Source organism: Talpa europaea (genome assembly GCF_964194135.1).
Source record: "Talpa europaea genome assembly, chromosome: 4".
NCBI lineage: Eukaryota > Metazoa > Chordata > Mammalia > Eulipotyphla > Talpidae > Talpa > Talpa europaea.
In genome coordinates, this window is record NC_140070.1 from 146607986 (window position 1) to 146620710 (window position 12725).

Genomic DNA, 12725 nt, shown 5'->3' on the forward strand with positions numbered 1-12725 from the left:
GTCGCCTCCGCTCTGCTGCCTGCTTATCTTCCGAGTCTCTGAAATTGTGGTCTTTGCATTTTCAGTGGCAAAGCTTCCACTGGCCACGTCTCTCTGGACATTTTTCAGTGTTTCAAGCGTGTGTGTAGTTGCTGCGAAAGCGTCTGGCCTGAGGGCGGCTCCACGGGCCTGTCGGGGGCCCTCGCCCACGTCTGTGGAGCAAGTGCTCTCGTCTATCCTCACCCTGCCCGAGAGCTCCTGGCTCCTGGTGTGACTGGAGATTTGCCACTGAAACGCGGCTATTTCAGATCTCGTGTTATGAGCCCTGCGCCTCGTGTTCCAGCCGCTGTGCCGTGTCTGTGGGGAGGGGAGCCCCTCATTATTGCCCCGGGGTGGAGGTCAGGGCCGCTCCGCCTCGGGAACCCTCGTGGGGGGCCCTGGCCGGGCAGGGGTGTGTTCCTGGGGTGGGGGTGGAAGCCCCGCTCCTGTGACCGTGGACCCCTGCAGGGAGGTGGTGTGTGCCTGCGGCTACACACGCGAGCAGCACCTGGAGGAGGCCACCCGGCCCCAGGCCGCCCCGGACACAGAGTGGGACCGGAGGTCGCATGTCCGGGAGATGCCCACGGACGCCTTTGGGGACATCGTCTTCACGGGTCTGGGCCACAAGTCGGCAAAGGTCGGTGTCCTCCACTTGCTCTCACTGTGGAAGGGGCTGGGGACCCATGGGACCTCCTGGGGAGGCGGGGGGCAGGCTGCCTGGTCTAAGGCCTCTGGGATTAGGGGGACAGTAGGATGTGCCCCCCTCCCCACATAGTAGGGGGGGCTGCCCGTTTGGGCGTGCTGCTTTGGTGGGCCGGAGGGAGTGGGCAGCCCCCGGACACTCAGGGCCCACTGAGGAGTGGTGCACGGGAGGGCCAGCCTGGGGCCGGCTGCCAGGGAGCCCACCCGCGCCAGCGCCCCCCGCCGGCCGCGCGTTCACACCAGTCCACCTGTTGGCGGCAGCGAGGGCAGCGTCAGGCCCAGAGTGGGAGGCCGATGGGCCGCCGACACGGGCAGGTGGTGGGCCACGGCCTTGCTGCGAGGTCGGGAGAGGACAGGGTGTCGAGGGGCTCCCCAGACACGGGCGGGGCGCGTGATGTGGATGTGGGGGAGGGCTCCTCTGTGGCCCCCCAGGCCCCCCTTCCCTCCTGGCTCTCAGCCCTGGTCCTGCGGGCACGGCCGCCTTCACTCACCGGGTCTGGCCCGCCTGGGCGTCCCCGGCCACCGGGCTCGCTCCGGGCCGGCACAGGCCACCGCTGACACCCTCCCCTCCCCGCGTCCAGAAGTACATCCGCGCCGCCTGGGACACGCCGCCCCGCCTGCTCTACGAGCTCATGACCCAGCGCTGGGGCCTGAAGGAGCCCAACCTCCTCATCTCGGTGGCCGGCGGGGCCAAGAACTTCCACATGAAGCCCAGACTGAAGAGTGTCTTCCAAAGAGGCCTGGTCAAGGTGGCCCAGACCACAGGTAGTGTCCGCGCGGGGCGGCGCCCAGGCTTGGGCCGTGCAGGAGGGCGGGAGCAGGGAGCCGCGCCGCCTCAGGGCCATCGCGCTGAACGCCAAGCCCAGAGGCGCCGGCACACAGGGGCCCACCCTGGGAGGGCGGAGGAGGGAGGTGGGACCTGGGTCTCCGGGGCCAGGCTGGGCTCTCACAGCCCCCCCTTTCTGGGTGGCTGAGGACAGGGCACCCAGACCCCACTACTCTCTGCTCCTCCCAGGGGCCTGGATCATCACCGGGGGGTCCCACGTGGGCGTGATGAAGCAGGTGGGGGAGGCCGTGCGTGCGTCCAGCATGAGCTGCAGCGAGGGAGACGTGGTCACCATCGGCGTGGCCACCTGGGGCTCCATCTACGGCCGGGAGAGCCTGGTCCACCCCGAGGTGAGCGCGCGGCGCCAGGCGGTCCTCACTAGGCACCACGCGCACAGACCCGGGGCAGCAGGCGGGAGGGTCTACATGGCCAGGATGCAGGCGACATGCTCAGGGCCGGACAGGCTGTGGCCACGGCTGCCTGGGCTGCCCTCCTCCCTGGACCTCGGGCCTGTGGGCAGTAGTGGCTCAGTGAAGGCTGGCCCTAGCCTGAGTCAGGCGGTGTGACCCCAGGGCCAGGCCCTTGACCCCGGAGCCATAGGCAGAGGCCCCTGCAGCCCCACCCCGGGGCTCCCCCTCTCGGAAACCCCCCCCAGAGCCAGCTCCGTGTCTGGTGCCCAGTTGCCTAAATACAGACACCGAGTGGGGAACGGCCCCCCTCCCCGTGGCTTGTAGGGGCCCAGCAGGTGTGTCCAGCTTGCCCACGGTCAGGAGAGCTCGGGGAGCACACTGGCCCAGGCCCCGGGCCCCGGATCCTCAGGAGGGGGGGAGGCCCCTGGGTGCCGCCCCTCGCTGCTCCCTGGGTCCCGCTCAAGCCCCGTTCCGCGGGTGACGACCTCGGCGGGGAGCACCCGTCGCGCAGGGGAAGGTCTGAGCTCAGCTCACCTGCGCAGACGCTCCCGAGGCCGGGGTTCCCGCAGGCTGGAGTGCGGTGACATCTGGGTGTGACCCCCACTGCCGTGTTCAGGACGGGCGATCCCCGCGTCCACCCCGCAGGGCAGCTTCCCCGCAGAGTACATGGTGGACGAGGAGGGCCAGGGCCACCTGACCTGCCTGGACAGCAACCACTCCCACTTCATCCTGGTGGACGACGGGACCCACGGCCAGTCCTGGGCGGAGACTGAGCTGCGGACGAGTCTGGAGAAGTTCATCTCGGAGCGGACCAACAAGAGAGGCGGTGGGCAGCGCATACCCTCGGGGTGTCGGGGGCGAGAACGGGGCTCCGGGTGGGGGACCGGGAGGGCCGCGCTGGGTCCGCCCATGCCCTGCCCCGGCTGTGCGCCAGCCCCAGCCTCTCAGGTGGGGGCAGGTGAGAATGGGCGACGCTGCTGGGCGGGGCGGGCTTGAGAACGCTGCCCCCCCGTGGGTGTTGGGGTGCGCGTGGGGCCGGCCAGGCCACGTGGCCCTTGGAGGGAGCCTGCTGCTGGCAGCATTTGTGGTGCCTCCTCAGCTCCCCGGGCTGCTGGGCAGGGAGGGCAGAGTGGATGCCGCTGGGGCTTCACCCGCATGCGGCCCAGGCTGACACCCCGTGTCAGGGCTGCAGAGGAGAGCGGCTGTGGCCGGCATGGCCTATAGGTAGAGAAGGGCCAGGCCTGGGCGTGGCTGGAGCCAGCCTCACCCCTGCCAGCGGGAGCAGGGGCTGCGCTGCGGGGAGGGGCGCTGCCCTGGCCCTGGCTAGGGAGCCGCCACCTCTGACTCCTCAAGAGCCCTGAGGAGCTGCCCTGGGGTCAGGCTGGGCCTGGGCGGGGACGGGTCCCGGGTGGAGGGGTGAGCTCCGCTCCCTAAGTCGGCTCTGGGCTTTGTCCTAGGTGTGGCCATCAAGATCCCCATCGTGTGTGTGGTGCTGGAGGGGGGCACCGGCACCCTAAAAGTGAGTACTGGCTGGGCAGGGGGGCGTGTCTGCAGCGGGGGATACCGCATGTTCCCATCCCCAGCACCCAGGGCCCTGGTCAGAGCGGGCAGCACCAGGGAGGCTGTGCAGGGTGGGGGCCGCTCAGGAGAGGGGGGACTCTCAGGAGGAAGAGCCGTGGCCCTGGGCAGTGACGGGCTGATGTCTTCTGGGGCCGGGCGGCTGGGGGGCGTCCCGGGGGCTGTCCCAGGCGGGTTCTCAGGGTCCAGGCCCCCGGCTCTCGGCAATGGCCACAGCTGAACGCATCGGGCCTTCCACGCGGGGGCCGCGGGCCTGGGCCAGCGGGATTCCCACCGCGGGATCGCGTGGGGATGTCACAGCCTCAGAGCTGGGGCACGAGAGTGGACGCTTCACTTACGGGGCCTGGAAAACGCCCCCCACTTCAGCAAGCGCAGCTCCCCCCAGAGCCTGGACTCCCGGGGGTGCGCCCCACGGCCCGCATATGTGGGGTCCCTTGTGGGCCCCCCGACGGCACCCGGGCCGCATCCCCCGCCCGCAGCAGGCACCTCTCGCCCTGCAGCCTCCTGGCCGGCCCAGCCCCTCCTGGCGCCCGGCTCGCGGGGTCTGTGGTCCTCCCCTGGCGCCCCGGTCTCGCCCTACCTGACGGGGGAGCAGCGACCCTCGCCCCGGAGCAGCGCTGGCGGCCTGGGGGCCTTGCTCCCGGGTGCCAAGGGCGTTGCCTTTGGGTCGCCCAGCAGCGGGACCAACGAGCCAGAGCCCAGGCTGGGCGCGGGGTCCGGGTGTGGGCGCGCGGCTCACTCGCCCGTGTTGCAGACCATCTACGACGCCATCACCAGGGGCACCCCCTGCGTGGTCATGGAGGGCTCGGGCCGCGTGGCCGACATGATTGCCCAGGTGGCCGGCCTGCCCGTCTCGAGCATCACCATCGGCCTGGTCCAGCAGAAGCTGGGCGCGCTCCTCCCGGAGGTGTGGGCGAGAGCCACCGAGCGCGAGGTTCTGGAGTGGACCGAGAAGGTGAGTCCGTTGTACCCCCGGGGGGGCCCACGGCCTGGGGGTGGGAGGGAGACAGACACTCACGCGGGACCCTGGGGCTGGCCGGGGGTGCCTTGGGGTTACTGGGCAGTGCCCAGAGGACCCGCAGCTGCCTGGGCCTTCAGGTCTGGGCTGTTCTGGGGGGAGCCTGGGGGTGGGCGGGCAGCTCAGCTCCTCCCGGAGCGTCTCCGCTCGGCCGTGGGTGCTGCGTGGTGGAACCTATACTCTGGAGCCCGCTCCCTGGGCTGCAAGCGGGGCCCCTCCAGTGCTTCCCTCCACTGGAGGTTCCAGGGGGGTTCCCCGCTTTGGCCCAGTGGGTCAGCGCCGTGGGTGGGGACGGGACGGGCGGGCTCCTGCGGGGCTCCGGCTGGCGGAACGCCGGGCTCACGGGACTGGTGGGGCCGCGTGTCCTCGTCGCGTGGCCTGGTCGTGGCGCCAGCTCGGGCGGGGGGCCGTGAGCACCGGGGCTGCACCCGCCCAGGCAGCGTGCAATGGGACAGTGTGGGTGCGGGGCCTTGTGGCTGGGCAGGGGCGGGTTTGGGGCCCGTGGACTCGCCGTGAGAGCCAGTCCTGCGGGCTGGGCCCAGGGGCCGGGCTGTGGTGTGCGCGCAGGTGGGCCCCGGCCGGGCGGCAACCCATGGGCTGTGGCTGCTGGGGGAGAGAGTCAGGGGCACAGCTGGGCGGGCAGGGGCCGAGCCCAGGCTGAGCTGCAGCACCGTCTGCCCCTTGCGGTCACGGGCGGGCGCCCCGTGCCTGGCCCCTCAGCGTCCTCGTCCTGGCCGCCGGTGGGAGCGAGGTGTGGCCGTGGCGGGCGGGCGGGCGGGCGGCCGGGGCGCAGGGCCCGCCCCTGGGGGACGCTCTGTGTGCAGATCCAGGATATCGTGAGGAGGCGGCAGCTGCTGACCATCTTCCGGGAGGGCAGGGACGGCCAGAAGGACGTGGACCTGGCCATCCTGCAGGCCGTGCTGAAAGGTGATCTGGGCAGGGAGAGAACACGGGGACGGGTGCGGGGGGCTCGCAACCCCGGTCTGGAGGCGCCAGGACACCACACCTTCGGACACGGGGGCGGCCATCCAGGCCTCGTCTGTGCCACGCGAGGAGAGAGCCGCGCTCCGGGGGGCCCACGTGTGCCGGGGGCCGCACGCCGGAGGCCAGGGTGGGCAGGGACCCTCAGTGGAGACCCCAGATGCGAGTGGGCGGAGGAGGCCGTGCCCCACATGCTCCCCACGCGCCCCCAGCTTCCCGCAGCCACGACCGCCCTGGCCATGAGAACTGGCTGCACCAGCTCAAGCTGGCGGTGGCCTGGAACCGCGTGGACATCGCCCGCAGCGAGATCTTCACGGACGAGTGGCAGCGGAAGGTGAGGCCGCTGCTCTGGAGGGCCCGGGTGGCCCCGGCCCGGGGGCGGCCCCCACAGTGCCCACGCCTTGCTGGGCCACCGGCCGCCTCCCGGAGGCCTGACCCGGCGCCGCCCTCAGCCCTCAGAGCTGCACCCCGTCATGATGGCCGCCCTCGTCGCCAACAAGCCTGAGTTCGTGGAGCTCTTCCTGGAGAACGGGGTGCAGCTGACGGAGCTCGTCACCCGGGACAAGCTGCTCACCCTGTACCAGAACCTGGACCCCGACAGCCTCTTCCACCGCAAGCTGCAGAGGGTGCAGTATGACCCCGAATCCCTGGGCCTGGACCACGTGTCGCAGGTGCTGCAGGAGCTGCTGGGGGACTCCGTGCCGCCGCTGTACGGGCCCAGAGACCATACGGAGCCCCAGGTGAGCGCCGGCCCGGTCTGTGGCACTGCTGGCTCCCGGGCCCAAGCAGCACCCACGGGAGGACAACAGGGGCCCCGCCTCTGTGGTGAGGGCGGCCTGGTGACCCCCTGAGGCTGTCCTGGGCGGGTGGACGGGTCTCCTCCCCCGCCCGCCAGGGCCCCGGGCTCCTGGGGCAGGTCGCCCCACCTGAGGCTCCAGAGGCAGCGCCCTCTTTTCTGCAGCACGATAGGGTCAGAACCCCCAGCCTTCAGGCTCTGGTGCCTTTTCGTAGCAGCCCCTCCCGCGTGTCTGTGTCCTCTGACGCTGCTGCGAGCGGGGCCTGGACGCCTCCGCTCTGGACGTGGCCTCGGTGCTTCTGGCCGAGGGCCTGCGCGAGTCTGTGGGGTTCTGCTGCCTCCCCACCAGCTGTGAGACCCCGCGGAGCCCCTCGCTCCCCCCATTCACGCGAGCGATTGCGAGCCCGGCCGGTCTCCAGAGGCCATCGGGCGGCCCTTTCGCGCAGTCACTGGACGGCTCCGGCCTTGCTCCGGGGCCTCTGTTCGGGGACCTGCTGGTCTAAGAGGCACTTGCTCTTGCTGGCTTCCTGCCAGAGAGTCCCCACTTCTCTCAGGGGCTCGGGGCAGCTGCTGCCCAGGGGCGCTGGGCCCCACCTCCAAGAGGCCAGGGGCCGGTGTGCCCATGCGGTCCTCGTGCCCACGTCCTGTCTCCAGGGCGCTGCCAGGAAGGCCCGGCCCGGGCGCTCCGTGGACCCCGAGTCTGTGATCTAAGGGGGGGCAGATTTCCTGAGCGCCGAGGCTGCAGGAGTTTCCTGACATGAGCTCAGCGGGGACTGGCCGGAGTGTCCGAGGCTGTCCCTGCCGGGTGGGCGCGGGAAGCTGGGAGGCGCAGGGGGGGTCGGGCTCCCCTCGGGTCCTGGGCCCTCGCCGCCAGGCCCTGGGATGCCGGCTGGCCAGGCCCCGACCCCCGGCTCCTCCAATGCAGGGCCCGGGCCCGCGCTGCCCCCAGAGGGGCGCCCCCGGCCAGGACGCCTTCACCGCAGACCCGGTCCGGGACCTTCTCCTTTGGGCCGTCGTCCAGAACCGCCGGGAGCTGGCGGAGATCGTCTGGGGTCAGGTAACCGGGGTCCGGGGCTGTGGGTGGTGGGCGCGCCCAGGGTCAGGCTCTGGTGGAGCAGGCTGTGGCGGGGGCGGGTCTGCATTGGGGGCGGGGCCTGTGCAGGGGGCGGGGCGCCGCTGCCCGCTGATCCAGCAGGTTCAGGGTCAAGTCCTCTGCGGCCAGGTGGGCTCTGCTGACCCGCCCAGGAGCTCGCCCTGTTCCTGGAGCCCTCCCCGGCCCAGTGCAGGCCCCACCGGGCGTCCTGACAAGGTCTGCTGCTGAGGGTCCGGTGCTCGCTGCTGCGGGCAGGGGCGGCGCTGCCCTGCGTGCCCAGGTCCCAGGCGTGGGCAGTGGCTCGAAAGGCGCCTGAGCCGGGCTGGGGCTGGCCTGGGCTGGGAACCTTCCCCCTGTGGGTCCCTCCGCGCCCGCATGGGCCAGAGGCAAGGAAGCCCGGGCCAGCCCCACGGCCCTGCCAGGCAGGACAGGGAAGGGGCCGCCAGCCGGCAGGCTGCCCGGCCAGTGCGGGCGCTGACCCCAGCAAGGGCTCCTGGCTCTGGGGGGGCCGGGCCACCCGGTGCTCACCGTGGCTGTGCCGGCCGGGGCTGCGTGTGACCACTGGGCAGAGCGTCTGGGCTCCCCCGACCGCGTCATCCGGCTCCTCACTGCGGCCTCCGGTCCTCAGAGCCGGGACTGCATCGCCGCGGCCTTGGGCTGCACCAAGATCCTGAAGGCGCTGGCCAAGGAGGAGCACCCGGACTCACAGGAGATGCAGGCGCTGGCCGGCGAGTACGAGGACAAGGCCATCGGTGAGCTGGCGCCCGCGGTCACCGGTCCGGTCCCCACCTCGGCCCCGGCCCACCAGGCTGTGCCCTCGGGGCGGGACACCCCAAGCCAGCCCCAGCGCAGCCAGACAGGCCCCTCCTCCGCAGGGGTGTTCACCGAGTGCCACCGGAAGGACGAGGACAGGGCGTGGAAGCTGCTCACCCGCCAGTCGGAGGCCTGGGGCAAGACCACCTGCCTGCAGCTGGCCCTGGAGGCCGATGACAAGAAGTTCGCATCTCATGTGGGCGTCCAGGTGACCCTCGTCATGCCCGGGGTTGCGGTGCTGCTGGGGCCCGGGCACGGCTCGAGGGGCCGCAGACAGGCGGCAGCCCCCGCTCCTGCGGGGAGCAGGCTGGTGGGTGCAGGCAGAGGACGCAGGAGCCTTCCTCTTGGGTGTCTCTCTGGGGCCCCACGGGTCCCCCAGTTGCCCCAGGATCCAAATGCCACCCTACTTGGCCTGGGGGGGGAAGGTGGGGAGGCAGCTCCTGGGTGCTGGGTCCCGAGCACCTCACTGCCCACGCGGTCGGGCCCCCGGCCCCTGTGGCACACCCTGTGCTGCCCCATGAGGGTTACAGGGTCTGGCCGCTGGGGGCAGGAGGTGGGTCCTGAGGCCAGAAGCCCGATCTGAGCCCCCTTCGGGCAACTGCCCCCTCTCCCCGGCCACCGCACGCCTGCCGCACGGCCTGTGCGCCCCTCCCTTGGCAGGACCACCACCCTCCCCCAGGGACCAGGGGCAGGTGCCCACCGGCCTGACCCTCTGCTCCGCCCACAGGCCTTCCTGACCAGCGTGTGGCAGGGCCAGCTCTCTGTGGACAACGGGCTGTGGTAGGTGCTGCTGTGCATGGTGGTCTTCCCGCTGCTCTTCACCGACTTCGTGGGCTTCAGGTCCTGCGGTGTGTGGGGGGCGCGGGCTGGGCAGGACTCCATCCCCAGGGCCTGGGTGAGGGGTCTCCAGTCCTCACTGCTGCACCCCAGTGCTTGAGATGCCACGGGCAGCAGCAGGGCAAGGAACCTTGTGCAGAGTCCAATGCCAAGACCTGCAGGGCCCACCTGCTCTCCCCACCTGCCCTCACACTCACCTACCCTCACACTCACCTGCCCTCCCCACCTGTCCTCACACTCACCTACCCTCACACTCACCTGCCCTCTTCCCCCACCTGCAGTGGTGTCTCATCACAGTCTAGGGAAACAGGTACCAAAAGCCTCTTTTGTGCCCCAACTCGAGGGGCCACCTGGATGCCCCTCCCCGAGGCCGCGTGGGGGCCGCTGCGCAGAGGCCCATCGTCTGGAGCCCCTTGGGGCGTCGGGGCGGGGCGGGGCAGGGCAGCGTGGCCTCTCACGGCAGGTGTGTCCCGCAGGGAGCCCAGGCCGAGGCCTGCGCGTGGCCTGCGGCGCCTGTGCGCCTTCTTGGCGGCGCCGGTGGGCGTCTTCTGCCTGAACGTGCTGTCCTACTGCGCCTTCCTCGGCCTCTTCGCCTACGTGCTGATGGCGGACTTCCAGCCCGCGCCCTCGTGCTGCGAGATCATCGTCTACGTGTGGCTCTTCTCGCTGGCGTGCGAGGAGCTGCGGCAGGTGGCGGCCCTCCCCGCCCGGGGGTGGGGGGCGGGACCCCGGGGAGGTCACCCACCGCTCTGCCCCTCCCCGGCCCCGCGGGCAGCGCGTTGTCCTGGAAACCTGTCCGGGTCCCCTACTCCCCTCACGGGCAGTGCCCCGTGTGGGGGTGCCCTGGGCTGGAGCTCCTCCGGGGGTGCCCACCAGCGCCATCTCCCCTCCGCTGCTCAGGGGCGCGGGCCGTGGGGCGCAGGGGTATTGCTGGGGCCGGTCCGCGTCTGGCGGCCTCTCCACCACCCTGGAGCCCAGGCCCCCCCGAATCCCTCCAGACCGCTGAGCCCCCAGGCCCAGGAGATCAGAGACTTGTTGGGGGTGGGTCCCTCCCAGGGTTCAGGGCTCAGTTAATCTCAAGGTGTGTCCTTGCTGCACCCCCTTGTGGCAAATGTGACCCTTTGGGCTGGGTTTGGGGTTCAGGGCCCACAGGGGGTGCTGCTGGGAGCAGGGTTGTCCTGCTGGCTTCCTGGCCCTTATATCCCCTCGCTTCAAGGCCTCCAGCAGCCAGACCCCCACCAAGGGGGCAGCCCCAGTGCCAAGGCTGCCAGCCCCTGGCCCTGCCTATGCGCGGGGACGTGCCCTCCAGTCGCGCAGCCAGGGGCCGGTACCTGCAGGGGTGTGCGGGCGGGCCAGCTGGTGCTCCGCAGTGGCCGGGACCCTCCGCCTCCTCTTGGGGCTCCTGTGGGAACGAACAGCTGGGCTCCCCTGGGATCAACGGTTCCAACAGGCAGGGGCTGGGCAGGGCCGGGGGACCCCAGGCCACTGGGAGGTCCCACCTGCCTGCTGGCCACAGAGCAGGTGCTTCTCGCAGCTCCTCTGCAACCCCCACTGGAGCGGGCTGGCGAGGACGGCGTGCCTGTACCTCAGCGACTCCTGGAACCAGCTGGACGTCGCTGCTATTTTGCTGTTCATGGCGGGGCTGGTCTGCAGGTGGGCGCCGGGCCGCCACTCGCGGGGACGCCCTCCCGTCGCCTGAGGCCGGGTGGCGGGGACAGCTGGCTGTGCCCGTGAGCCCCAGTGCCTCTGAAACGCGCCCGTCCTTCGGGCGGGCACACGCTGGCCGAGACCGTCTGTCCTGGACCCGAGGAGCGAGGAGGGGCTCCCCCAGCCCCCCTCCCTCCTGCCCTGGGGCCGGCCGCGTGTCTGCTCTGCCAGGAACCCCTTGTTCTCCGAGGGAGAGGCGCTGGCCCCCCTCCTGGCACTGCGGGCCCGCGGGGCTGGGCTCTGGCCATCGGAGAGCGCTCCTGGAGGGCCGCAGCGCTCGGCTGTTACGACAGGGCCCAGGGGCTGCCGCAGCTCTGCCTCGGGGTCCCCCTGGGTGGGACGCGGCAGCAGGGGCAGCCTGAGCAACCCCCTCTGCCCGGCAGGCTCACCCCGGGGTTGCTGTACCCCGGCCGTGTCATCCTCTCCCTGGACTTCATCATCTTTTGCCTCCGGTTCATGCACATTTTTACCGTCAGCAAGACTCTCGGGCCCAAGATCATCATGTTGAAGCGGATGGTGAGAGAACGAGCTGGGTGCCGGCTGCGAGCGAGTCCCTCCCGGATGCCGCAGTCCGTGTCCAGGTCCCTGCCCCACCCCGACTCCCAGCGCTGGCAAAGCCATCTGGGTCTTTGCCTGTATGTCACCTCCTCCAGGCAGCCTTCCCTGATCTCCACCTCTCATTCCTCATCCCTGTTACAGCTCCTGGTGTCCCTCTCCTTGGCTGGCGGTCATGGCCGACCCCGGCCACATCTCCGGGGTGTCCAGCACCCCTTAGGTTGTGAGGCGTTCACAGCTCCCCGCCTCGAGCTCCGGGGTTCCCTGGTGTGGGTGTCGGGGTCTCCCTCCGCTGCAGGGTCGCGGGCTGGGCGGCGAGGCCCTGAGCACAGCTGCTGCCTGTCCCTGCAGACGAAGGACGTCTTCTTCTTCCTCTTCCTGCTGGCCCTGTGGGTCGTGTCCTTCGGGGTGGCCAACCAGGCCATCCTCATCCACAACGAGCGTCGGGTGGACTGGATCTTCCGGGGGGCCATCCTCCAGTCCTACCTCGCCATCTTTGGGCAGATCCCTGACTACATCGACGGTAACAGCTGCCTGACAGCTGCGGGGGCTGGGGGGGGCCCATTCAGCTCCTGCCGCCTCCGGTGGGGGGTCTCCACCTCCTCACACTCTAGGGGGAGCTTCCGGAGTCAGGGGTGTCGGCCGGAAGGGGGGTTGGCTGACAGCACCTCCCCGATAAAGGTCACCCCAAGCGGGAGGGTCTTCGGGCGGTGAGTGCTTCTTTAAAAACGCGTTTGATCGAAGCCACGTTGGGTGGCGACGTCCGGTGTTTGGGGTGCGCTCGACCCGCACCCGGACTGCGCGGCTTGTGTGCGTGGTGACTGTCTCCGAGTCGCTTCCCCCCGCCGCCCTCCGGCCGAGCCCCCTCCTGCCAGCCGCCTTCCTCTCTGGGCTGTGCGTGCACTGGCCTCACTTCACCCTCCGCGCAGCGGCGAACCCACCGGCGTCGTCTGTCTCTCACTCACTTCCCTGAGCCTCGTCACCTCACGTCCAGCCAGTGGACGGCAGGACCCACCTTTTTCTCAGCTGAGTAGTGCTCCGCGGCACGATGGGCCTCCTGCCTGGTCGCGCCTCAGGGGACGCAGCTTCCCCGCAGCTGTGCCTCAGCGAGTGTGCCGGGCAGAGGCCCGAGAAGAGCGTTTCCGCAGCCTCCGGATGAACACCAGACGCGGGCTAGCCGAGCCCATCGTGAGGGAGCCCCGCCCCGCCCCGCACAGAGGCCGCGTGGATTCGCGTGCCCGCGCCGAGCCCAGGGGTGCCCTCTCCCCGCTCCCTCACCGCGTTGTCTCTGGCCTGTGGAGACAGCCTCTCTCCGGGCGTGCGGCGGCCTCCCCTGCGGCTTTGATTTGCTCTTCCCGGCGCGGAGCGGGGGCGCGTGTTTCGGAGCCGCT

General features: G+C 71.0%; 1 protein-coding gene across 1 annotated transcript in view; it reads left to right on the top strand.

The window, feature by feature from the left end:
* LOC311170415 (transient receptor potential cation channel subfamily M member 2-like) overlaps nucleotides 1-12725 on the top strand; it is a gene marked incomplete at both ends in the record, with an annotated part of 42669 nt that overhangs the window by 19941 nt on the left and 10003 nt on the right. Inside the window, 18 exon segments of the mRNA XM_084232779.1 lie at nucleotides 487-661; nucleotides 1302-1485; nucleotides 1736-1896; nucleotides 2602-2782; nucleotides 3414-3475; nucleotides 4289-4489; nucleotides 5377-5479; nucleotides 5746-5867; nucleotides 5986-6273; nucleotides 7075-7386; nucleotides 8051-8174; nucleotides 8298-8443; nucleotides 8963-9016; nucleotides 9020-9075; nucleotides 9549-9762; nucleotides 10607-10725; nucleotides 11163-11295; nucleotides 11686-11857. Of these exon segments, the coding sequence (XP_084088905.1) occupies nucleotides 487-661; nucleotides 1302-1485; nucleotides 1736-1896; nucleotides 2602-2782; nucleotides 3414-3475; nucleotides 4289-4489; nucleotides 5377-5479; nucleotides 5746-5867; nucleotides 5986-6273; nucleotides 7075-7386; nucleotides 8051-8174; nucleotides 8298-8443; nucleotides 8963-9016; nucleotides 9020-9075; nucleotides 9549-9762; nucleotides 10607-10725; nucleotides 11163-11295; nucleotides 11686-11857 (2807 nt within the window).